This window comes from Dicentrarchus labrax, unplaced genomic scaffold, assembly GCF_905237075.1.
Source record: "Dicentrarchus labrax unplaced genomic scaffold, dlabrax2021, whole genome shotgun sequence".
Taxonomy (NCBI): Eukaryota; Metazoa; Chordata; class Actinopteri; family Moronidae; genus Dicentrarchus; species Dicentrarchus labrax.
In genome coordinates this window covers 36023851-36048968 of record NW_026136719.1, presented here as the reverse complement: position 1 = coordinate 36048968, position 25118 = coordinate 36023851, and the positions used below count along the sequence as shown (strand labels likewise).

Here is a 25118-nt window from a genome sequence, read left to right as displayed (position 1 = left end):
TAATCTCTCACTGTATAATCTCTCCGTGTGTTTTCAGCTCATTTCGTCCGTCGATCCGAAGTTCCTGAAGTTGACCAAACTGGACGATAAAATCTACTCGCTGTTCAGAGAAACGTTCAAAGATCTCGACATCAAAGTGCTGAAAGCCGAGGACCTGAAATCTGACAAAGCCAAAGAGGTCAGTGAGAGAGAGCGACTGATCAATGTATTGATCTGTAGCGGATTATTGCAGATGTAACAGGGATTATAAATAATTTCTGTATTCGAACACTCGCAAACAAGTTGCTTCTCTCTGTAGAGATTAACAGACTTTTTCATCTGCAGCCACGTTGGTTGTTTGTTCGGCTGTTTGCATCAGTCCTCGCTCACTTTTAACAATCATTCAGATTTAATAAGATTATTGTAGTTCTGTTAGTCGACAGTGTGAGTGTCCTGTAAACTCCTGAAACGATCCTCAGACTCTTCAGTGTTCGTCAGTCGTAAACTTAAATATTTTGACTTCCTACAGTTAATTTTTAGTTTGTTTGTTTGTTTGCAGACGTGGCGTCCGTTCTGTAACCAGTTTGACGGCCTTATAGAAGATTTCAACTACGGCACTCTGCTGCGTCTGGACTGCGAGAAGGATTACACGGAGGAAAACACCATATTCGGTACGTCTTTCACACCGGAAATATTTCTTTATTATTCATAAATGAGAAATCTCAACCGATGTTTTCTTCCTGTTTGCAGCCACCAGAGCTCAATTCTTCGCTGTTGAAATCGCCCGAAACCGAGAAGGCTACAACGACGCTGTGTTCAAGTCCAAAACCTCAAAGAGTTAGCCTTCTAATAATTAACCAGTAACCAACCAGTAACCAACCAGTAACCAACCAGTAACCAACCAGTACCGGACCCATCCAACCACCACCGGGACGTCCCTGCACTCAGAGGGGGGGGCAGCTCTTTATTTTCATGTTTTATGGAAACAATCAATGTTCAGTTTGTCTGGTTAAAATCAATGTTGGACACATTTTGTATTTACTGTAAAGTTTTATTGTTCCGATCATAATGGTTGTTTTTGTTTATTAAACGCCAAAGTTGCATTTGTTCACCCGTAACCGTGGAAACGATATAAATGAATAAAAGTCAGACATTTTACCACCCAGAGTTTTATTGATCATTCAGTAGTTTTTAATGTTTATCAGAGTTGAAAGGATTTTAGTCATCAGACGTCTGGATCTTAAGTTATCAGAGAAACAAGCTGAGCTAACGTTAGCAGCAGCTCGGCTCGCAGCCCCTCCGGGACGTCCTTTGTCTGTCCAACAGCGTGGGAGAAGCAGTGATTTTTAAGGTGGAACTGCTTTATTCAGTGTGTTTAAGGTGGAACTGCTTTATTCAGTGTGTTTAGTGGTTTTAATCAGCGGGTCTGTTTGTGTTGGAGAGGAGGAGACCTCTGTGGATCATTGGGCTCCCGGTAGAAACCTCCTGAACCATGAACACTGAAGGAATCCTAACCGGGAGAAGCTGACTGCAATGACACCAATGGTGGTGAAGACAACAACTCCCATGATCCCACGCTGCTTCACCACCTCATCACACTTCATATTTTCTGTTTGGATGTCGGAGCCTCAAAGGTTGTACTGTACCTTTTAAAGGACCAGTGTGCAGGATTGTTGTGGTTTTAAAAAACGTTTATAAAGACAAACTAGGATGAATGTGATGCTGCAACAATCCCAAAAACATAAACTTTATTATAGCGCCACCTTGAGGTCAATGAATGTCATTTTACTTGCCTGAGCAGAGGGAGGAATGTTCAACCTTTTGTTTCAGGTGTTTCTAGGTCTGTTTTTGCTGCATGAACAAGAGTGACAAATGAGAACAAATACAAGAAGCTAATTAGGGACAAACAGATATGAGGTATCAGATCTGTGACACCACTTTACAGCAGCGTGACATTATGTTACCTCGTTAGTCGAGCAGATTTTAATCAACATTATATTAGTGAGGAACTAAATAACTGAAAATAAAACAGGATTTAGGTCATTAGAATTGTATTATGAAGTACTCACTCAGTATCAGTTCATGCGTAGTCGTAATAATATCTCGTTATAACCTGTTACTGACCTGTTTTTCTCTGAATGGCAGCAGTGAGCTTCCGTACATTTCTGACAATGTTTCACTGCGGCTTTAAGAGCTCTAATAAGAATCATATTTCCGACATTTTAAGGCCTGAAGATCAACGATTTGATTCCCCGATGAACAAACAGAAGGAGAGCAGCGGTGTAAAAATCAATGAGGTTTATTTGCAGTCACAATGCTTACACTATATGTAGCAGACATCCAAACAACTCAAACAGCTACTCACTCTATGGACCCAACACATTCACATCAGGGACACAAACCAAAACTTAGAAACTCAATAAACATCCATGAGTGCTGACATGGTTAGAAATGAGCTAGTTGTCACAAACAGTTAGCAGCAACATCGTAGAGAGTAACACAAGTTGCTAATGGACTCCAGCGGCTCCGCTTTGTACACTGTTTGACTCCTTCAGACTAAACTAGACCTGGTTCCTTCAGGGAGCTCCGACCAGACCCTCCCCCCTGTACGGTGGCACGGACCTCGGCTGGTTCGGCTCCGTCGCAGCACCATGAGACGCCACTCCACGCGCACACACACACGCACGCGCACACACACACACACACACACACACACACACACACACACACACACACACAGACAACACGCACACACACCAAAAGGACCTCCTGAAAACCCGGTCCGAGGAATCCAGAGTGTAAACAAAATGGTGGAAACTGCACCCGGCCTACCAGAGGGGAACATGTAGCTGTGACCATGTTGTTTACACGTCGATCGTCGCCAGGGAAACAAGCGGGTGTGTGAGGCCAACAGGACGCCGCCGCTGCCTCGACGGGACGACGGGAAAGAAGTTCTGATGTTTTTCAACCTCAGTGTTTGTTCTGACTCCGGTCGGACCAGAAACCCGACACACACACACAAATATAAAAAACTTCTGGTTCTGACATTTGAATATTTTCTGATTTTGTTTCTTATTAATAATAATGATTATAAACTTGATTGTTGGTCGGACAGAAAATTATTCAGAAACTTTTTTAACAATCGCAAAAAATCTTTTAGGGATTTTTTTTTGCTAAAATGTAAAAAATTCTCTGGTTGCAGATTTTTCTTTCTCAAACATTTTATCTTAAATCTTATGAATCAAAGCTCTTGTAATTGACCCTTACTAAGCCCCGCCCCTTTTTGCTCTTCCAATCACAGCTCAACAATCCTTCCTGCAGAGGAGAAAAGGGGGCAGGGCTTATGAGGGTTTTATTAGATTTTTGAGGAACTCTGTTTCTGAAATCTTCTGATCAAAGTGAAGTCACGGTGACACAAACAGGAGAATAAGACTCGGGTTGAAAAACAGCAGAATTGTCCCTTTAAAGCCCGTGGAGCCCGCCGCCACCGCCGCCGCCGCCGCCGCGAGGGACGTCAATATTTACATCACTTCAACCAGAGACTTGAGTAAAATGTACAACGTGTATGCTCTGACTCTCCCTTTCTCTTAGTGTGTGTACCTCTGCTTCCTGTTCTGCAGCCTAAGTGCTCCTGTGGCCACCCTGCAGCTCAGTTCACTCCCCCCCGTCCTCCCCCGTTCTCCCCCCATGCTCCCGCTCACCTCCAGCTCCCGTGGAAAGCTCGCTCCCCACGCAGACAGACAGTTGCACTAACTCACTACACTGTAAAAAGCTCAATCACACCGTTTTTTTGTTTTTTTTTGACGTGGTTTTTTTTGTTTTTCCTCAACTCATCTTTGTGTTTTAAATTCGATCATTTTATAAACATTGTTCAAAATGTTACGAAAAAAAATGTACACTTGGTTTTTTGTGTGTTTTTCTATACAAGGCAGGCAGAAGCGGATTACTACGTTTACCGGCGTTCGTCCCCTTCCTCGCCTCCCGTCACCTCCGCAGCACTCTCCTCTTCCTCCGCCAGTGATTTCGAGTGCTTAGACATGCGACCCCCTCCCTCCCTCCCTCCCTCCCTCCCCCTCCCTCTGACCTCCTGACCCCTCCACTGATAGGACAGCCAGACCATCGCTTTAAAATAGATCTGTATATATTTATATATGTTTATATCAAAAAGGAGGGAGGGAACGATCCCGTACGTCGTGTTCGGGGAGGGGAGAGGGAGGGAGGAGGTGATCCCTAGGCATCCGGGCCCAGGGAGGGAGGGGGGAGGCTGATGCAGAGAGGGGGGGAGGTGGGGAGGAGGGAGGGAGGGAGGCTGTGGAGGAGCGAGGGGGGGGGGGTGAGCTCTGTCTGCAGCGGGATAAGACTCCTCTGTGTGGAATGTCAGCTCATCATGTCGTTGCTGTTGACGCCGTATGTCGAGTTCTTCATGCTGTCGTTGACTTCCCTCCTGAACACAGACAGGTTCTGAGTGAACCTGTGCAGACAGACAGGGAGACAGAGAGGGAGACAGGTGAGATAGAAACACAGAGTGGAGCTTCCTGATTTTACTTTTATTATCTGAACTACATTCAGGGACGTCCATGAACGTCCCTGAATGTATTCAATTCAATTTTTCAATTCAGTTTTATTTGTATAGCGCCAATTCATAACAGAAGTTATCTCAGGACACTTTTCAAATAGAGCAGGTCTAGACCGAACTCCTTATAACATTATTTACAGAGACCCAACAGTACCACCATGAGCAAGACCTTGGAGACAAGGGCAAGGAAACACTGCCTGTTAAAAGGCAGAAACCTAGGACAGATCCTTCGGCTCTAGGTGGGTGGGAGAGAGAGAGAGAGAGAGAGAGAGAGAGAGAGAGAGAGAGAGAGAGAGAGAGACAGACAGAGAGAGAGAGACAGAGAGAGAGACAGGTGCACAGCAACAACAGTAGCAGCAAATACACTAATAGTAGTGACTGATGATGAACATGACAACCTGAATCTAACACGAGTAAAACGTTCAGGGTGTGTTTCAGGTCCTTGTATGGACGTAGCAGACTAATAATTATAATCATCCGACAGTAAAACAAGAGGACCTGAACCCCGAATGATAGTAATGACAGACGTACCTGTCCCGATTCTTTGTTAGAAGATTTCTCTCTATTCCCTCCATCAAGTTCTCGAAACATAAGTGCATGGCTTGCTGCTTCTCTGGAGGCTGGCTGTTGACGATGCTGTTCCTCAGGTCAGCGAAATACTGCAGGACACACACACGTGTTAAAACACACACACACACACACACACACACACACACACACACACACACACACACTGATCCATGTGTCCCATGTTTACCTTCTCGTTGAGCAGGATGAGGCCTAACAGAGGTCGAGACATCGACCACTGGTTCCTACAGTCCTCAAAGATGATGATGTTCAGCACCGTGGACAGCATCTGTAATCAGACAACCACCAGATTAACAGCTTCTCTGGGTGTCCCTGAATGCAACATGTACATCCCCGAATGCAACATGTACGTCCCTGAATGCAACATGTCCCTGAATGCAACATGTACATCCCCGAATGCAACATGTCCCTGAATGCAACATGTACATCCCCGAATGCAACATGTACGTCCCCAAATGCAACATGTACATCCCCGAATGCAACATGTACGTCCCCGAATGCAACCTGTAGGGCTGCTCTGATCCTGCCCTCATTAATCTCTCACTCTACATTTCCTGCTGTGTCCCTATAAACACATCTCTGGTACAAACTGATCTCTGACCTGCTGGATCATCTCCGGGTGCTGCTGCATGATGTGGAGGAAGCGGTCGTCTGTCGCCATCGGGGTGGGACGCTTCTTCGTGGAGCGCGACAGCTGCTTGAACAGGTACGTCACTATGTGGTCCAGACTGGAGCAGCAGCCCGTGCACACCATCGTATCTGAAACACACACACACAGTAAACACCTCCCACCGTGCGCACACACACAGACACACACAGACACACACAGACACACACAGACACACACACAGCGACCTCCGACCTTTACCGAGTGCCGTGAGCCCTTCTGATATGGAGGACAGGATGTACATGACGACGTGAGGCTCCAGGCTGGCGATGAAGTTCATGTGGTCCTGGGTCAGCACCTCCAGCAGAGAGTAGAAGGACTGGCTGAGCTTCGGGTAGTCCTGCAGGGACCAGAAGAGTCCGGGTTAGTGGGTCACACAGAGTGTGTTAGTGTGATTAACAACCAGCTGATGTGTTGGAATAAATGAACTAAAGGTTCGGACACATTCACAATATCACCGCTGTTCTGTTGGTGTTTAACAGATCATAATCAATACATTAATATCAGGAATGTGTGACAAGCGTGCGGACGTACGAGCAGGTCGCTGTGGGGGATGGACAGCAGCAGTTTGATGAAGGTCTGTAAGGCGTTATCCAGAGCGTCGTCGCCGTACAGACGGAAGACGCCGAAGTTGACGTAGTTTCCGCTGAGCACCGCCTTCAGCATGCCGAAACACACGCTGACGCCCTTCAGCTTCACCCCGTACACCTGGTCCTTCGGGACCTCCCCCAGCGTCAGGATGCGATTCCCTACACGAGGAAGACGGGACAGATGTTTCAGTATCGATACAACCTGATAACTTTTTCAGTTGATAAGATGTGAGAAAGCGCAAAGTACCGTAGGTTGTGATCATCTTGCTGGTTTCTCTGAACAGCAGGATGCCGTTGGGTGACGACACATCAAACTGTAGCCGCTGAGATCTACAGAAACACCAGAGTTCACCATCAGTGTCAGGAAACAAGACACACGTGAAGTCTCACGCTGCTTTCACAGCCGACCTGTTCGTTACAGTCGAGTCTGATCGGACACAAACATCATCAGCTTGTCCTACAAACAGACTCAGGGACTTCCTGTCAGACATTTAAATATTAAACACTCATATCAGGGTCGACTGCTGCCATCGTTACACTGCCAAGTGGAGCTCGACCCCCTGAAACTGGAGCTGTAAGAAATCAGTGTGACTATGAACCAACATTGGGTGATTTCTTCCCTCGCTGTGGACTGAAGGAACGTCCTATAAAAACAATGTGTTATTATTTCTGCCATTATAAATCCACCTGAACCTGATCCCACAGATGCAGAGGAAGCAAACAGGAAGCAGCTGCATTGATCACTGATCAGGTTTACCTGTTGTGAACCAGCTCAGCCATTAGTTTGAGGACAGGCGTGGTGCATGCTGGGTCGTGGTACCAAAGCTCTATGGCTCGCTGCAGGATGGGCATGTAGGCCGGATATCTGCGGTCTGAGTTAAAGACGGTTCTTACACTGCGACGACTGATAAACATTATTATTATTATTGTTATTAGCATTATTAGCAGCTCTGAGGTCAGTTAGCCGTTAGGATACATCCAGTCAAACAGCATCATGAAGCTCGTCTTGGCGTTGAAGGCGAATGCGATTCCCCGCAGGTCTCGAACCAAACCCACCAGAGTCCTCTACAGGAAGCAACAGAGGGAGAAAACTGTCAGAATAAAACGCTCTGAACATAAAACAAACATTAAAATATTCAAAAAACGATGGAAGCTTAAAAAGTGTCTGTTTTCACTGCTGCTGTACCTTTGATAAACTCTGTGTGTGTGTGTGTGTGTGTGAGAGTGAGAGTGAGAGTGAGAGAGAGAGAGAGAGAGAGAGAGAGAGAGTGAGTGTGTGTGTGTGTGTGTCACCTTGGCTTCCTGCTCGTTGAAGGTGTTCGTACTCAGCATCTGAGCCACAGCTTCAAACGCGGCCGTCAGAGGCAGCATGAACTGTTCGAACTGGTCCTCATCCTCACCTGCACACAAACGCATCAGAAACCGACCAATCAGGAGCCAGAACTCGTCAGGGTGAAAGGTTTGTGTTTGTATCCATTGGTTCGTGCACTGTGTGTGTGTGTGTGTGTGTGTACCTAGATCGACCATTAGCAGGCGCCCCAGCGCCGTGTAGAAGGTGGTTCGACATCTCATGTCACTCAGATTGGACTGGTTGTTCACTCCCAGGAAGGAGAAGTGCTCACTCTGGCAGACAGACAGGCAGACAGACAGGTTGTTAATATATATGATATTTACAGCCTGTACCTGTGTGCGTGTATAACGATGATCGTGTACTCACTGTGTGGTTATTCAACATGAACTGGACAGCGCTGAGCTTCACCAGCTTCCTCACGCTGCTGTACGTGAACACACAGGAAGTCAAGGAGAAAACACACAGATCTTCAAACTAAAAGCTTCGTTTAATTATAAAACGCACTCAGTAATAATAACTATACAGAAATATCTTCTGTCTGATGATAAACTGTCTGCCACTGGGTCGGGGCCAGCTTCTGTCCACAGGGGGCGCCAGAATCAACACACAATGAAGGTTTGGGTTGGGGCTTTATGTAAACATTATACTCATGTTCCATCCTGTGGACATAAATAAAGTGCTTGATGATTAAATAAATGATTGACGATTACTCAATTTATTGATTAGTAAGTTGACAGAAAATTAATCATCAGCAATCCTGATCATCAGTTAATCTTTCTGGTTATTTATTAAGCAACAATTTATTTGACTGTGGTGATTGTTGGAAAGACTAACAACGAGTATGAAGTGTGTTTTATTATCTGAGGTAAACTCTCTGTAGCACCGCTGTGTTGCAGGTGCATCTAGTGGCCATTATTCATTATGAGCACTTTTACTTTTTAGATTTAAAGTATATTTTGATGCAAATACTTTTGTACTTTTACTGAAGTAAACACTTGAACACTTGTAGCAGAGTATTTCTACACTGCACTCAGCAAGGATATCCTAACGAAAGGTCGTTCAGTAGTTGGAGTGTCTTGGAGGTGATTGGTTCACACTGGCCCCAGTACTTCAAGTTTGTGATGCTGAAAGACAGAAAAGATTGTTAAGATTGATTATATAAGAAATACAGCTATAAATAATCTGTGCTAAATAAATCCAATGGTTACTCACATTTTCCCTATAAAGACACTGAGTACCATCGTCTCGTCGTTCAAACCCAGAACCTCTGATAGTCGCCGATAAAGCTGCAATGAACAGAAACACACAGACGTTCACACACAGTTTGTGTTATTAGAGGACAGTGAGAGTAGAGACGTGTTGGTTTCGACACTCACTACACCACCTGTCTTTATTATGTTGTAGCTAGATGGTGGGAGACGTGCGGTACTAATCCCAGCTTTGAGACTATATCAGCTGGATGTTTACGGACTGATGGACAGGGTCCAGAGGAGCGTTCAGTAACGCAACCATCAGCTCTTTGTGGCTCAGCAGGGCGGAGACAAGTGAAGCATGAGGTGATGAGCAGAAGATAAAGAGCTGGGGGCCTCACTCTACAGGGTTAAACTAACAGGAAATGGGGCCCGTCTCACATCACACTGACAGCGCTGTCGTACATCCAGCAGCTCCTCGGACGTTGGTTGCTGTTCCCACTGTTCCCAGTGACTCACTTCACTAAAAGACACTTTTCCTCAACAGACCTTCACATGACCAACTTAAAGAACGTGAGGTTTTTGGTTCTAGGTTCTGCTTTGTGTTTCCACTGTTTTATAAACTTTAGTAGGCAACAGTTGAAGGGAAGATCGTTTGGTAATTAACTGAGTTAATAATCTCTAGAACTTGCTGTGCGTTCAGAGATTTATGGTGGAGCAAGAGTGAACTTTAAATCCTTAATTACAAACTCTTACAGACTTTCTTCCACGAACCTGACACACCTCATCTTCGATATATCTGCTCAACAAAACGCTGCTCTGCACTTCATAAGAGACGTTATGGATATGATTTGAATAGTGACATTGAAGATAATAATGATAACGTTTGTATGGATGTGTTCAGTCTGAGAACGTGTTGCATCAGGTTTGGTATCATCTCCTGAGCAGAAACATCTATTTCCATTACCTGGTCTCCAGGAAGCAGGTGGAGAACAGCGGAAACAGAAGCAGAACCCAAAGATATAAACTAGTAGTTAGGGATCGTTCGGTCCAACTCATTCGGGCTCTAACAGCTACACGAACACAGAGAAAGATCTTAATTTTGGCGGTGACAAGGTTTTTGGGATATCTGCTGTGATGAACCTCTGGAGGGTCGGTGGGGGGCTAACACCAAACCAGACGGGCACACGTTTCTACAGTTTCTACATTCAACCACTTATCTGGGACGTTCACATTTTGCCGTTTCTGTCCCGAACAAAGAGAACACCCTCCGTCAGTCAGCATGAAGCGGTGTGCTATAAAGCACCACACAATAGTAAAACATGAGTAGTAGCAGACTGAGACTGTATGGAAACCGCTGCAGTCAGCACTAGCAGACGCCACGGTGCTCAGGACAAAAGACCTGCTCAGTCCCAGTAACTTGGCCCCAGTGGAGGGTTACTGAGGGGGCAGCGGGGCAGCAGTGGGGGTTAATCTCACACATGCTACAGACGGCGACGCCAAACAGCAGCAAGTTAAAAACGATTTACCTTTGATGATTTCTGCACCTGGTCGCCGATGTAGATCTTTCTGAACTGCTCGAAGAAGCTGAGCATGGCCAGCTCCAGTCTCTCGTTGCCGGCCTGAGCTAGCCGAGAGTCAGTGAGATTCATCAGCTGGAGCACCCTGAGGGGGTCACATACGGAGTCAGTTCTTTACTTACATCAAACCGTCGTACACTCATTGCTATTATTCTAACAGCACCAGGAGTCCCACAGGGGAGTGTACTAGGTCCCATATGTTTCTATTAAAATCCTTATTTTACTTTATTTGTCAGTCATTCATTTTCCAGAACAGGTTATTTTGTGATCTTCAGGAGGATAAGAGTAAAATGTCAGACACCCTGAATAATCCCATACTGACTCCTTCAAATTGCTTGTTTTGTCCGACTAACCCAAAGATAAGAAATCCATGCAGGTGAGACCCCGAACCTCAGGAATGGTAGGTAATTTTGCTTAAACAATCGACTAATGGATAAATTATTTAAAAGAAGGCTTATAACTAATGGAAATAATGAAGTATAGATTTCTGTTACCCTTTTTAAATTAATTAGATAAACTTCTAAAGTTAAAATGCTTTGATATAAATATAATATTTTCAGGGTTTTAAACATGACGACTTTCATATATTGTTGGATTCTTACCGACAGACTAACTCTCCGTCCATGGCGTCCTGCTCGTCTGTACTCGCAAACGACACCCGTCCGCCGATCACTGCCCCGATTATATAAACCAACCATGTCAACCGACCTGCAGAGGGAGGAACGTAACATTCGTATGATATTTACATCCTAAAAACAAGACGTCCACTTTCAATTTACTGAATTATAATTGAAAACAGCTAAAAGGCAATTGTGGTTTCATATCAAACAATCAGAATTAGAAACATTTTGAAAATACAATCAAATATCAAACTTCCAATTTAAAGCTTGAGCTTGAATCCCCATTTGTGTGCCGCTCGTACCCTCCTGCACAGTGATGTCTGCAGCGCTCGAGTTGGTGGACTGTAGCAGCTCCTGGTAGGTCTGAGCTGCCTGGTCGAACAGTTGGACCAGCAGAGCACAAGTCTTCTCATACTCACACCTCCCGATGGTGGATAACTGGTCTAACTGCTGCTGGACCAGGCCAGCGTCATCCAGAGGGTCTTCTAAACCATCTCTGTGGAGTCATTTGGACACACAACATATTCAGTTTGTGACCTAAAATGTTAGAAGTCTAACAGACAAACGCTTCCTGATAAATACCTTTGCAGGAACATGAATTGTTTGTTTAAGCTGCAGTTGAATCCACTGCCGATTTATACTGATTAATCAAACATCAGGACAACGCCACAGATCCAAGGTGTCACAGATCTTACCTGAGGATGACGTGGACCGACTCGAGCCGCGATGTGATGTAGGCCTTGGTGACCTCTGGAGTGTAGGTCTCCAGCAGGTGAGGTTCGGTGGCTTTGACGTAGGGAACCGATGCTGCCAGACGCTGCCACAGACTCAGCAGGTAGTGAACGCTGTTGGGGGCAAACTCCCAGTGCTGGCACACAGGAGGAGAGGAAGAGGTGAGGAAGAGGTGAGGAAGGATAAAACAAAGTCCAGAATGTTTTTAGACACAAGGTTGATGACAACTTCCTTGTTTGTTAGTTTAATGCAAAGATAAACAATATTTTAACAAGTTTGTAGATGTTGAATAATGTTTCTCTTGGTGGTTACTGGTGCGTTTATTCTTCACTGTCGCGGCTGTAACCCTCGACTCACCTGCAGACTGGTGACGGTGAAGTTGGCTATGAGGCGAATGACTTCAGGGTAGTTTTCTACTTTGACCAGCTCCCCCAGCTGGTAGTTACTCTTCAGCCTCGCCAACAGACGACAGAACTCGTGGTAGTTATTCGGATCTGGCAAACACTGAAACACACATTTCACACCGTCAAACAACCAGCTGCAAACAAAGTGTGTGTGAGTGTGTGTGTGTGTGTATTACTGACCTGTGGGTTTGCTAGTATCCTCTTAACTCCGTCCACCAAATGTGACAGAAACTTTGCTCGTTCTGCGTTGTTGAAGAGAGACCTCCTCACAGAGGCTATCTGGACTAGACATGACAACACCTGCACACAAAAGCACACGTTGAGAGTGCAACACAAGGCTTTACACGTTATTCTGGGTGTGTGATCACAACGTGAACAGCTCACTTACCAACGGGGAAAGGGACGGAGGGATGGAATGATATAAATTGAAAAAGAGCTGCAGGGTGGAGGAATCGAGAAATGCTGCGAGACAGACAAAAAAAAAGGAAATAATTTTTCTTCCAATAGTCCAAAACCCAAATGTTTCTGCAGGTTTCAACAGGTTAAACTTTAGACTTTTAAAGACCATTATGAACACAATTTAAGACCAATTTACTGGCAAAGAAAAGTACAAAAGACAGCGTGAACAATAGGGATGATCCTGGCAGGAGGATGGACTCACCCTGACCCTTATACACTCTAAACCTCCTAAATTAGAACTGAAACACAACGTTTATCACAGATTTCTGACTAGAAACACTTTTATCTCCCAGATGAAGCTATCTGCCCCTAAAGATCCCTCCTGCTGTGATACACAGGCCATCTGCACGCTGACTGCAGCTACCTGATCTCCATGACGTGGGGATCTGTACGGTGCAGAGGTCGTCCGACGACTCGTCTGTGGAAGTTCCTATAAAGTCGTAGTTGAGGCAATTGTAGCTGAGTTTGAGCAGCTGCATCAGCAGGCCGTGCTGAGATTCATCGTTCAGGTTCAGGTTCTTTCCCGAAGCCTGAAAACAACCAGAACAACAGTCAGTCCAACGTCCCGTCAGCAACACGTCCTCCATCCAAGCTTATGTTTTTAAAGTGCAATCAGATGCTGATCTGTCTGTGTCAGATGTGTCATAAACCGACTGCATCCACAGATTGTTACAGCGGGTCACGCTCTGTCGACGATTAAGCTCCTAAAAGGTCTGCTGAGGGGAATTATTTTAAGTGCCAGGATTTAGTCAGCTGGTGGAATCAGCTGTTCTCTGCACAGTAAAATATAATACAGACCTTATTAAAAGTCCTGCTTTGCTTTATTGTTATTGGTGCGATTGTGAAAGCTGATTATAGTTTTTACTGTTTAAAAAAAACATTAAAGAAAAGTTTGGACAGATTATAGTTTTTCTTTATATAGTAAAATGTCAAACAAATCAGACAAAAGAAGTTTTTAAAATAAATATTAAAACATCAACAACTACATTACATCAGATGCTTCATAAGTCCCGCCCCTTTTTGCTCTGTGAGTCATAAGCTCTGAACTTCCTCCTTAGATGCGCTATGTGCAAACTCACTAGCTAATAATCGATGTAAATTAGCTAGCTATCTAACATTATCTCTCAAAAGCTAACGATTGATTATTTTTTGCCATCATTTATACATTTTAGCCGATTTTTTTCAACAATTAATCGGTTACTTGACCTTATATCCATCACTTTTAATGAACTTTAGACCAGCTGATTCAATATTTATTCAATAAATGTATTTAATATTAAATTGTAATTTCTTTATTCCACAATCTTTCTACATTCCCCCTGGTTGGGAACTGCTGATACATGTGAAACCTGTTAATAGTAGTAATTCAGTGTCACTATCAACAGAAAGGAAAACATCATTTCATGAGTTATAGCCAAAGATGCTTTTATTTTGAAATTTAAAAGGAAGCAACCGGCCCAGTTCTTTGATGTGTAAATATGCGACATCGGGGGCTAAAGTCTGATTTGTTTACTCTCCGTAAAGCTGCAGTGTGTTGGAAATAAACTGAAGGCAGTTATACTGTTTTATAATGAACAGAACTTTATCTTCCTCTTCCTGTTTTACTCTATAAAAACAGACTTACCTGTTTGAGGAGGTTGCAGGAAAGAGTGAAAATGTCGAAGAGGGAGGAATCTCTGAATGACGATGCTATCTTCCTATGTTTGGTCAGAGGATGCGTCGTGTCGGCCTGAGGAGGAAACAGAGCACGTTAAACATCTTCAGCACGGAGGGAAGAAACGGAGGCTGAAGGGACGACGACGACCTACCTGATTGATCTCATTGGTAAGCTGGGACAGGATGGTGACGCCGATGATGCAGTGTTCAACGCTATCCTGTGAACGCACCACAAACACGTCAGTTACACACGGTCAGACACACACTGCTAGTGCCGCAGGGTTCGGACCACGCGGTTAAACACACACCTGTAGAAAGCGCGTCACATCTGCGATGACGTTTCTGAAGACGTAGTCATCTTTCTGACAGTCGAACCAGCCCAGTTTGGTGATCCTGGCGTACAGCTGGATCAAGGCCTGGGTCACAAACGCTGCTAACTTCGGCCGCGTGGCCAAATAATTCAGCACATAGTTCCCTAAACATCACAGAGACAACAACCGTTTCATGAGAGGGAACAACAGGCCTGAAACACTTCCTGAAAACTTATTTTCTCTTGCTAATGTAGTTTTATCTCTTCTCAACCTGTCTGTTGCATATTTAAACAGCGAGCGGACAGAAAACCAGATCGCTCGGGGAAAAGGAAGTTTACTACGTAAGCCCTCATCAACCAAACTCCATTCAGAAAACGAGCGTTTTAGAAGTTGTTTGCTCGTCGTCTTGCAGACAAACCGACAGTCTGAGTTATATGAATCATAAAGGATCAATCTTTGCCTCATGTTACTCGTGTTTTAAAAAAGTTTATAAAAATTTAAATTGTAGAAACATCTGTTTATTTTGAACTCATACGGCTGTATTGAGGCAGATTAAAGGGTGAAGAGGGGGGACTGCTGATACCGACACTGGGAACAGTTGAATAAACTGTGTGATGATCACAGTTTAACCAGGCTGGAACATTTGAACAGAGTGACTCTAAAAGCTTCTCTTTAAGGGAAAGAAACTAAACTTTCAGTGACAGAAGCTGGCTGAGGACCCGGAGGTCGGGCTGAGGACCCGGAGGTCGGGCTGAAAGGTGGAGGCGTACTCACGGATGTCGATGCGTTGCTCGAGCGGTAGAGGGTTGCTGGTTCGAGACACCAGTTTAGACAAACAGGTGGCCGCAAGCAGCTGAGAATATGAGGACTGTGGCGAGAGAGCACAAATACAATGTTAGTAAAAAACGTTGTGTTTGGTGCTTTATGTACTTTTAGATTTTAATATCCTGTTAGTGTGAATCCTTCATAAACTGCCATAGATATTCAAACAGCTGAAACAACTGCTGGAACTCACTGGAGAAAGATAGTTTTAGTGTTATACATTAACTAATTTAAATTATTTAGTTTTGAAAAGGAAGAAATGTTGTTTCTGATTTATATTCATATGAAGCAATAAAAACCTGCTTTTATATTAAATTTACTCCTGAATTCATAAAAACTTCCCAAACAGACTTTAACAGAACATAAAGTTTATCTGTTGTTTGGCAGAAGAATTCAAAATAAATTCTTATTAATATCAACTGATAATTTATCTGCTAGAATTGAATTATCTTGCTCCTTTATAATAATCAGCCGATAATTGATCATATTTACCTGATAATTATTGAGCATCTGTAGAAATATCTTACTTTACTACTAATTATACCTCTGTAGTGACTTTAAGATAGTTTATAACACTGTTGTAGTTTAAACATTAATATAATATATAATCTGATTTCATGATGATATCTACAGTATTATGGGGTGTTTACAGTGTTTACACTACAGTATTATGGGATGTTTACAGTACAGTATTATGGGGTTATTACAGTGTTTACAGTACAGTATTATGGGATGTTTACAGTGTTTACAGTACAGTATTATGGGGTGTTTACAGTGTTTACAGTACAGTATTATGGGGTGTTTACAGTACAGTATTATGGGATGTTTACAGTACAGTATTATGGGGTGTTTACAGTGTTTACAGTACAGTATTATAGGGTGTTTACAGTACAATATTATGGGGTGTTTACAGTGTTTTGTGCCTGATGAACAGAGACTACTCACGCTGCCTCTCTCCAGCAGGAGCTGACATTTGCTGAGACAGTCGGGGCTGTTGGTGAACTCAACCAGAGCTTTCTCTGCCTGGTGTCGGACGGCGGTGTCGGTGGTCTCGTACAGCTGCTTACACAGGATCTCCAGCTGGGCAAGGCCCTGATAAAACACAGAGAGGTGGAAGACACGAGGCTTATCAGCGACCGACAGACTGATGCAAGAAAACCACAACTTTCATGATTGTAGGAGAAGAAACAATCGCACGAGAACAGAAAACGCTGAAACATCCCACAAACATAGCAGACAGTGAACCTGCAGCAGAGCGGAAGACCAATAATCAATCAACTGTTTGATCCACTCGCTCACTTTTCTTCTGCTTATATAATAAAACAAGACACTGAACCTGTTTGAATCCTGATACTGGAAATACCTCTGATACAGCCTGAAGTAAAGACTGAAGACTGAAATAAAGACTGAAGACTGAAGTAAAGACTGAAGTGAAGACTGAAGTGAAGACTGAAGTGAAGACTGAAGACTAAAGTAAAGACTGAAGACTGAAGTAAAGACTGAAGACTAAAGTAAAGACTAAAGTAAAGACTGAAGACTGAGTAAGTAAAGACTAACTGAAGACTGAAGTAAAGACTGAAGACTGAAGTAAAGACTGAAGTGAAGACTGAAGTGAAGACTGAAGACTAAAGTAAAGACTGAAGACTGAAATAAAGACTGAAGACTAAAGTAAAGACTAAAGTAAAGACTGAAGACTAAAATAAAGACTGAAGACTGAAGTAAAGACTGAAGACTAAAGTAAAGACTGAAGACTGAAGTAAAGACTGAAGACTAAAGTAAAGACTGAAGACTGAAGTAAAGACTGAAGTGAAGACTGAAGACTGAAGTAAAGACTGAAGACTAAAGTAAAGACTGAAGTAAAGACTGAAGTGAAGACTGAAGACTAAAGTAAAGACTGAAGTGAGTAAAGACTGAAGACTGAAGTTAAGACTGAAGTAAAGACTGAAGACTGAAGTAAAGACTGAAGACTGAAGTTAAGACTGAAGTAAAGACTGAAGACTGAAGTAAAGACTGAAGTGAAGACTGAAGACTGAAGTAAAGACTGAAGACTGAAGTTAAGACTGAAGTAAAGACTGAAGACTAAAGTAAAGACTGAAGTAAAGACTGAAGTGAAGACTGAAGACTAAAGTAAAGACTGAAGTAAAGACTGAAGACTGAAGTAAAGACTGAAGACTGAAGTTAAGACTAAAGACTAAAGTAAAGACTAAAGACTAAAGACTGAAGACTGAAGTAAAGACTGAAGTAAAGACTGAAGACTAAAGTAAAGACTAAAGACTAAAGTAAAGACTAAAGTAAAGACTAAAGACTGAAGTAAAGACTAAAGACTGAAGTAAAGACTAAAGACTGAAGTAAAGACTAAAGACTGAAGTAAAGACTGAAGACTGAAGTAAAGACTGAAGACTAAAGTAAAGACTAAAGACTGAAGTAAAGACTAAAGACTGAAGTAAAGACTAAAGACTAAAGTAAAGACTAAAGTAAAGACTAAAGACTGAAGTAAAGACTAAAGACTGAAGTAAAGACTAAAGACTAAAGTAAAGACTAAAGTAAAGACTAAAGACTAAAGTAAAGACTAAAGACTAAAGTAAAGACTAAAGACTGAAGTAAAGACTAAAGACTGAAGTAAAGACTAAAGACTGAAGTAAAGACTAAAGACTGAAGTAAAGACTGAAGACTAAAGTAAAGACTGAAGTAATCAGGAATCAAACTGTCCAATCAATCAGTTCCTTTTATTAATGCCGGTATGTTGGTAAACTGTGAACAGGCTGTGAGATAAACAGACTGAACTTACAGACACTCACTCATTCACACACTGACGACTTCGGGTCTAAACCCGACCGACCAACCTTTCCTGTAGTCTAACGTTAGCTCGAGCTAGCTTAACATCAGCAATTCCAATGACGGTCAAACTATATTATAAAAGAAACAAAGGGCTGCACCATTAACTGAATATTATTAACTGAAGGCTACACACAAATGGACTTTTATTTTGAAGTAAGCCAGTCACAGGAAGTACAAAGTGTTAGCGTGATGCTAGCCGCTAAAAAAACAACAAAAATGCGTCAAAACAAAACAAGAAACGTTTGTTTCTGGATGTTTGTGCCCGCAGTGCAACAACAGTGAGCACTTTCACTGTATATTTAACTATCTGATTAAAACTGATGAACCGAGCACATTAAATCCATGGGGAGAATAACTGGGGGCTACATTCACTGCAAGTGTTTGGAGATATTTCCCATTCGGGGCCGACTGTGAGACATTTAATGACATCAGGTTCACTAGTGTGGCAGGCAGGAAAAGTGCTGAGTCATCCACAGTCAGTGGTTAAAGGACGAGATCAGAGGAGGTGTAGTGGAGGAGGCCGGGGGGGTCCTCTGGTTCACATTAGTGTGTGTGTGTGAGAACAGGTGAGGGGCAGCGTGGTCTGCAGCAGGTATGACGTTACATCCTGTGTGTGAACCTCTGCCAGCCTCAGATAAGACCTCAGCACCGAACCCGGCCCGCCTCCCGCCTCCCGTTGACGTCTGCTGCACCAGATCAGCCTGTAAATACTCCAGTAAGGCGCCGCGATAACGCCGCATCAGGGCGAGATATTAAAGAGGGCGGGGCTACTGCAACTGTTTATTTATACACAAATATCAACAGTTACAGACAAATATGAGCCAACTCAAGAGATTTAATTCCCAAAGTTGAGCGCAGAGAAGAGGAAGGAGCGTTTTTCCACGTTATATCCTATAAAATTAATATTAATATAACTTCCTTTAAAATGCAGCATAAATACATATCAAAGTTTTACTGTCACAGTGATATTAAAGCCACAGTCTGAAGTTTATAGAAGAAATAAATGAACTTTAGAGTCGGAGCTGTTTGTTGTAACAACAGATTAATCAGTCTGATTAAAATGACCAAATATCAATGGAATGAATGAACGATCAATGGTTTTGAATAGTAATTTAATTATGATTTATTACTATGGGCTGATCATTGATTGGCTGTGATTCATTTATAATAATAATACATTTTCATTCAATTTCTCTACAGTCTGAGGTCCTTTTAACAGGAAACAGATTTAATGTAAAGAGTTAACACAATATTGTGAGTATCAGATAACATATGAGCTGATTCTGATGCAATAAGCACAGATATAACCACTATATAGTTTACTGTCTCTATAGATGAGCTGAGACGTCTCCTGTATGATCGACGGTTCACCGACAGTCTGACAGTTTTAAAGTTAAACTATTGAACGTATGAGAACAGAATATAATGTTTACCTGATTTATGACATTATTAAACATTAAATATGGTCATATTCAGAATAATAGTGCTCATGTGAACACAGACACTTTACATTACGGTTCCTTATATTTTATATTCTGGACCTTTTGGAAATCACATTAATTAATTATTTGAATGTAACTCTGAACTGAATTATTATTATTTATTATTTTATGGACTTATTGATGAGACTCTCAGCTCTAACGTCTGAGAATATTTGTTATTAACACTGAGTGAAATCAATAAATCGATTAATAAAGCAGTCCCTCAGTGTGTGACAGCTCAGTCACATAAAACCTGTTAAAGATGAAGAGGAACCAATTAATTAATTAGTCGACTGACAGAAGATTAATCAGCGATTATTTGAATTATTGATTAATCGTTATTTGTAGAGCAGCTGTTCCGGTTCTCAAACGTCACAATCTGTTGGTTTTCTGTGTTTTCTGTCACAGTAATCTGATTACTTTGGGCCTCCGACTCTACAGATTTATCTACTAACAGGAAATAATGTGCAGATCAATCGACGATCAACCAGCGTCATCCTTCATCCTGTGATGTTCAATATCATAAGAACCGACGACCTTACTGAAGAATATCTTTTACAATCGGATCACGCTCCTTTCTCTGGAGCTCAGGTGACAAATATAAAGCAGCCGGTCTGGATCCGATCCAGAGGAACTCAATGTCAGTGCGGCTGCTCCAGTTCGACCTCCACTGCTGTCAGAACCAGAACCAGAACCACCGCCTCACTCGGGCCTGACAGCTGTTTAAATACAGTTACTGATGGTCAGAATCCCTCGCCACCGCGCCCACAGAAAGGAAACTATAGAAGGAGGAGGTCATTACGTCATAACAGCGACATTATAAAGCTGTTGGGTTCAGTTCATCTGAAGTTCTACTGAAGTTCTACTGAAGTTTACTGGAGACATCTTTACACTTTGGGGATTATTAGGATTATTTGGATGCTTATAAACTGAAATAAAAGAAAACCTGAAGCATTGTAGCTCAGTTCTGTAACTCTTCTGGAGGATTCTTTTAAGTAAACCTCTTTTATTAAGCTATGCTGTTTTACACAATCTACAATCACTTTCCAGGACCTTTTTTCCAGGACCTTTCCAGGATGTTTTCTTCACAATAAAACAATAAAGGACGACTGACTACAGCTGTCCTTTAACCGTAACATTAATTTGGCCACAGCACAAACTGAAATACAATAAACATTTAAAGGACAACTCAGATTATTTCCAGGATTTCTGGTTATTTAAATCCATTTCCAGGTGTTTCCAGGACTGGTTGACAGTATCGGACCTGATACCAGATACAGGTGCAAAACACTTAAGTTATAAAGCAGACAAGTTGTGCTTCATTACTGAAATATACCATATTTTACTTAATGTGACCTGATTGGCAACGTCTGCACCGTACAGTAAAAAGCATTATGGAGGGGGGGCAGCGGGGTTATGGAGGGGGGGCAGCGGGGTCATTGGGGCAGATGTAAGCAGTATACAAAGACCTGGCAGCTAAACTTCAACTGATGCATCTGTATATTACTGATTTACAGTAAGGAAACTCAGTTTTATTTTAAAAACACCTAAATATCATCACTAAATAGACATTATACGGTTCACACTGAATATACAGTCACATCCACCTGCCTCAAATTCACTGTATGTGAACACACAGCTGGTATTTTAAAGCCCGACTAAATACAACCAACTTAAACAACAACTACAAAGAGTGAACAATAACAGTCCGTAAGTGGAGGCTGCAATAAGAAAGGAAATATAAAAACGACCTTTTTATGAATGGAGTTTGGTGGGTGAAGTGTCTCAGCTGTTATAAAGCTGTAATTAAAGCATTCCCATCACATTTCCTTCAGTCTGTCCTTTTGCTCTCTGGTTCCTGTATTACATAACATTTATCTGTAATTATAACCTCAATAACATAACAACTGTTCTCACTGTGAAATGTTTCCTTTAAAAACTCACATTATTATTATTATTATTAAAGGTTGTGTGACAGAAGTGCATTTGGACAAAATATATTGATAAATACCATAAAATTAATTCCTCGTATGTGTCCAATAAAAGTGATTCTGTAAAAACATTATGAACATAGTCAATATGTAAAATAAACAATACAGATGTATTAAATAGGTCTACCGGGTACACAATAACAGTCAGTAAGTGGAGGCTGCGATAAGAAAGTAAATACAGAAATGACCTTTTTATGAATGGAGTTTGGTGGGTGAAGAGTTTGAGCTGTTAACTGATTAAAAACTCATTATTATTAGAATCATCATCAGGCTGTGTGACAGGACTGCACTTAGACCAAATACATGAATAAAAGTAATAAAAGTCCAATAAAGGAGACCGTGGTTCTGTGTGTCCCGAACATGTGTCCATTCACAGCGGCAGCTAACGTTAGCATCCAGCAGCTAGCTCCACACACAGCCCTGCTGGGTGTCGCACATAAACAACGCGGTTGTAAAATCCTCTCCGGCCTCCGTTCAACGTTCACAACATCCAACATGGAGGCTGCAGCCGCCGGCATGGACCCGCTGTCAGAGACCGACAGCGGAACCGAGCTGTTGGACTCGGGCGGGAGAAGTTCACGTCTGGGGCTGAAGCTAGCTAACGTTAGCGTAGCGTGCTAAGGGCTCGGCTAGCATTAGCAGCAGCAGCGCCGCAGATTAAATAATTAAACTTTATAAAGTCAGAGTGTTCAACAACGAGTCAGACTGCAAGTTCGCGGCGTAAGTTCTGTTTATATTCTGGTTCACGTTGGCGCCAAACGGAGCCTGAACCCGTCCGCGTTAGCCTGACAGCTACCCGTCCGCGGCTAACGCGTCCGTGTTTACTTCCCCGATAAAACCCGCGTTAATCCCGCAGGAGCTGCTCCCGCTGCGGGGCCCGACGGCAGCGACAGTGCGGGCTCAACCCCGCAGCCTCCCCGGCTCCTGCTGCCCCTGCGGAGGCTACACTCTGCCCCTGTGCTACCCCGAGCTAACCGTGCAGCCCGGGCAGTGACAGCAGGCCACAACCGAGCAGCGGCCGCATCGGTTCTTTCCCCGCCGGCGGCCCGAGCCCCGCCGCCTCCGGCCCGCAGCGGCCGCACACAGCCTCCGAGCCCGCCCACACGGCTCCACAATGCGCCTCCGAGCTCCGCACTGCGCCCCTGGACCAACTGTCCGCTACAAAAACATGAAACCTCTGCTTACCTGCACATGATCCGCCATTTTTCTCCATTTCATGCACCTCTCACTCCCCCGCTTATGGGTATGCAAAGTGACAACAGCGCCCCTGCTGGCCGCCGGCCCGCACTGCAGCCGGCGGCCAGCAGGGGGACACACAAACAAAGCCCCGACAAACAACAACAACAACAACAACAACAACACACTGCAGGGATCACATTCAGATCTTTAATATCTCACAATAATAAAACTGTTTTTAGGAAGGACTTTGTTCCTGATTATTGATCCATATCAGGACTCCAGCGTACAGTAAACATATTCTATTGATTATTATTTTAACAGATATTACGAGGCATGATTTATGGGATAGTTTTGGGAGCTCGTACCAAACAAACATGTTTTCTTACATGTGGAAAATAAGATATAAGCAGCATTACTTTATTAGAATGTGTTAGTCACACATTTTACCTTCAGTAACAAACTATTGCAATAATATTTACATTAACTGTGAAGCCCAAATCTTCATAATCAATTAGTCTTTTCTCAAAACAGTGAAAACTTCCCCACTATAAGTTCCATTAGCAAAATAATTCATCAAGTTTCAAAACACTTTAACTTTCTGTGGATCAACTCATCGATTCATTTCAGCTCGAGTCCATATTGATGAGATCGAATAAATACTTTAGTGACACGATGCTTTAAGTACAAAAACAATACATAATATAAATTAAATATAATACTGTATACATTATGTTAAACAAAATAAAGCCATAAAAAGGTATTTTATAGCCTTACTAAATAAATAACAGTCAGAAAGTGGAGGCTGTAATAAGAAAGGAAATATAAAAATGACCTTTTTATGAATGGAGTTTGGTGGGTGAAGTGTCTCAGCTGTTATAAAGCTGTAATTAAAGCATTCCCATCACATTTCCTTCAGTCTGTCCTTTTGCTCTCTGGTTCCTGTATTACATAACATTTATCTGTAATTATAACCTCAATAACATAACAACTGTTCTCACTGTGAAATGTTTCCTTTAAAAACTCACACTATCATTATTATTATTATTATTATTATTATTATTATTAAAGGTTGTGCATTTTAAATCTATTGACAAAATAACTGTGAATATTAAATGAATCCACCAGAAGTTTAATATTGTCACATTTTGTAACGCTGATATTAAATTATTATACGTTTGTTATCGCTGTAGATTGAATAAATTATTAACTTTATAATATTGTAAAATATTTGTATTTATTTTTAGTAATCCCCTTTTGTTTTTAGATTTTATTTATTATATAATTTAACTTATTTATTTGTGTTTTTAATGTAAATGAATGTGTCTGTCATATCCTAAAGATAACCTAATAAAATATAGTTTTAAATATAATTTATTGTCTGTAATCTTCCCGTCGGCCTCCAGAGGGCGACACCTCTTTTTTTCCCGCCAGCGGCTGCGGCGTTTGGGTCTTCTTCCGGAAGCGGAGAAAAAGTGAAGCTCTCATTCAAACATGGTCTCTGAACGTGAACGCATCGCGGATGTAAACACGGTCTCCGGCCGTCTTTAAACGCGGCTTTTAGTTTCTGTAAACAGGAAGTGAAATGTGACTAATTAATAACTTAATAACGACGGCGGGAACGTGATGTGTTCGCTGGAATCAGGACAAACTGGGATCTATGGTGCGTTGAAGTACCCCTCGGAAAACCCGCTGCTGTGACACAGGTACATTACTCCGAGCTTTGTGACTCTTTAAATCAGCTGGAAAAGACTTATAATTTAATTTAATTTATATTTAATTTATATTTAACTTGTGTTTGTTTGTTTATCTTGTTTTAGTTATTTGTTTGTGTTTTATTTTCGTCTATTTTCTGTTAATAAATGCTGCTTGTATGGATTTATTGTTCGGTATGATTAACATCCATTAATGTTACTGTTTATAACTTAAAGAAGTTTAATAAAGTTACAAACAAACATCTATAATATTAGATATTATTGACCAATGGTTCCAGCTCTATAAACTATTTAATTGATTACAAAACATCATATTTTAATAAGAAATAATCTGTTTGTGTGTAAAAATCTTCATTTTCAAAGTAAAGCTGTTGGATAAAAGTATAATATTT

General features: G+C 42.2%; 2 protein-coding genes and 1 long non-coding RNA gene across 8 annotated transcripts in view; 1 reads left to right on the top strand and 2 right to left on the bottom strand.

Moving 5' to 3' along the window:
- The window catches only part of pbdc1 (polysaccharide biosynthesis domain containing 1), a 284354-nt gene that overhangs the window by 3297 nt on the left and 255939 nt on the right, over window positions 1–25118 (top strand). Inside the window, exons 4-6 of one of the 3 annotated variants that reach the window (XM_051378542.1) lie at window positions 38–178; window positions 539–650; window positions 730–1137. In XM_051378542.1, the coding sequence (XP_051234502.1) occupies window positions 38–178; window positions 539–650; window positions 730–821 (345 nt within the window). In that variant the 3' untranslated portion in view covers window positions 822–1137. Of the gene's footprint in view, window positions 1–13; window positions 179–538; window positions 651–729; window positions 1360–25118 lie in introns of those variants that run through there. The other 2 variants (XR_007880813.1, XR_007880812.1) reach the window with 2 other exon arrangements.
- xpo7 (exportin 7) lies at window positions 2263–23111 on the bottom strand. Of its 4 annotated transcripts, none has more exons than XM_051378521.1 (28): window positions 23021–23111; window positions 16471–16617; window positions 15478–15571; window positions 14701–14867; window positions 14545–14610; window positions 14361–14465; window positions 13101–13266; window positions 12666–12739; window positions 12458–12577; window positions 12231–12377; window positions 11837–12009; window positions 11399–11637; window positions 11124–11229; window positions 10471–10606; window positions 8964–9037; window positions 8795–8875; window positions 8118–8181; window positions 7915–8023; window positions 7694–7800; window positions 7377–7465; window positions 7158–7265; window positions 6648–6730; window positions 6345–6559; window positions 6006–6150; window positions 5745–5902; window positions 5313–5411; window positions 5087–5214; window positions 2263–4450 (listed from the first exon to the last, which is right to left on the bottom strand). In XM_051378521.1, the coding sequence occupies exons 1-28, from the start codon at window positions 23051–23053 to the stop codon at window positions 4357–4359; spliced, it is 3327 nt and encodes a 1108-aa protein (XP_051234481.1). In that variant the 5' UTR covers window positions 23054–23111; the 3' UTR covers window positions 2263–4356. The 4 variants fall into 4 exon arrangements, with proteins under 4 accessions (XP_051234481.1, XP_051234482.1, XP_051234484.1 ...); XM_051378522.1 differs by having other exon boundaries at window positions 6012–6150; window positions 23021–23053; XM_051378524.1 differs by having other exon boundaries at window positions 11444–11637; window positions 23021–23053.
- On the bottom strand, window positions 18339–23011 carry LOC127351229 (uncharacterized). Its single transcript, XR_007880822.1, has 2 exons — window positions 21856–23011; window positions 18339–21702 (listed from the first exon to the last, which is right to left on the bottom strand). It is a non-coding gene; the product is annotated as an uncharacterized LOC127351229 (long non-coding RNA).

Excerpts from the sequence above, each read along its gene's own strand:
- xpo7 (XM_051378521.1), bottom strand. The coding sequence starts at position 23,053 with ATGAAATGGAGAAAAATGGCGGATCATGTGCAG. Across the intron at positions 14,868-15,477 it reads CGAGCAACGCATCGACATCC|GGAACTATGTGCTGAATTAT; the intron begins GTGAGTACGCCT and ends TGTGATGTTTAG. Across the intron at positions 12,378-12,457 it reads GGATACTAGCAAACCCACAG|TGTTTGCCAGATCCGAATAA; the intron begins GTCAGTAATACA and ends TGTGTGTTTCAG.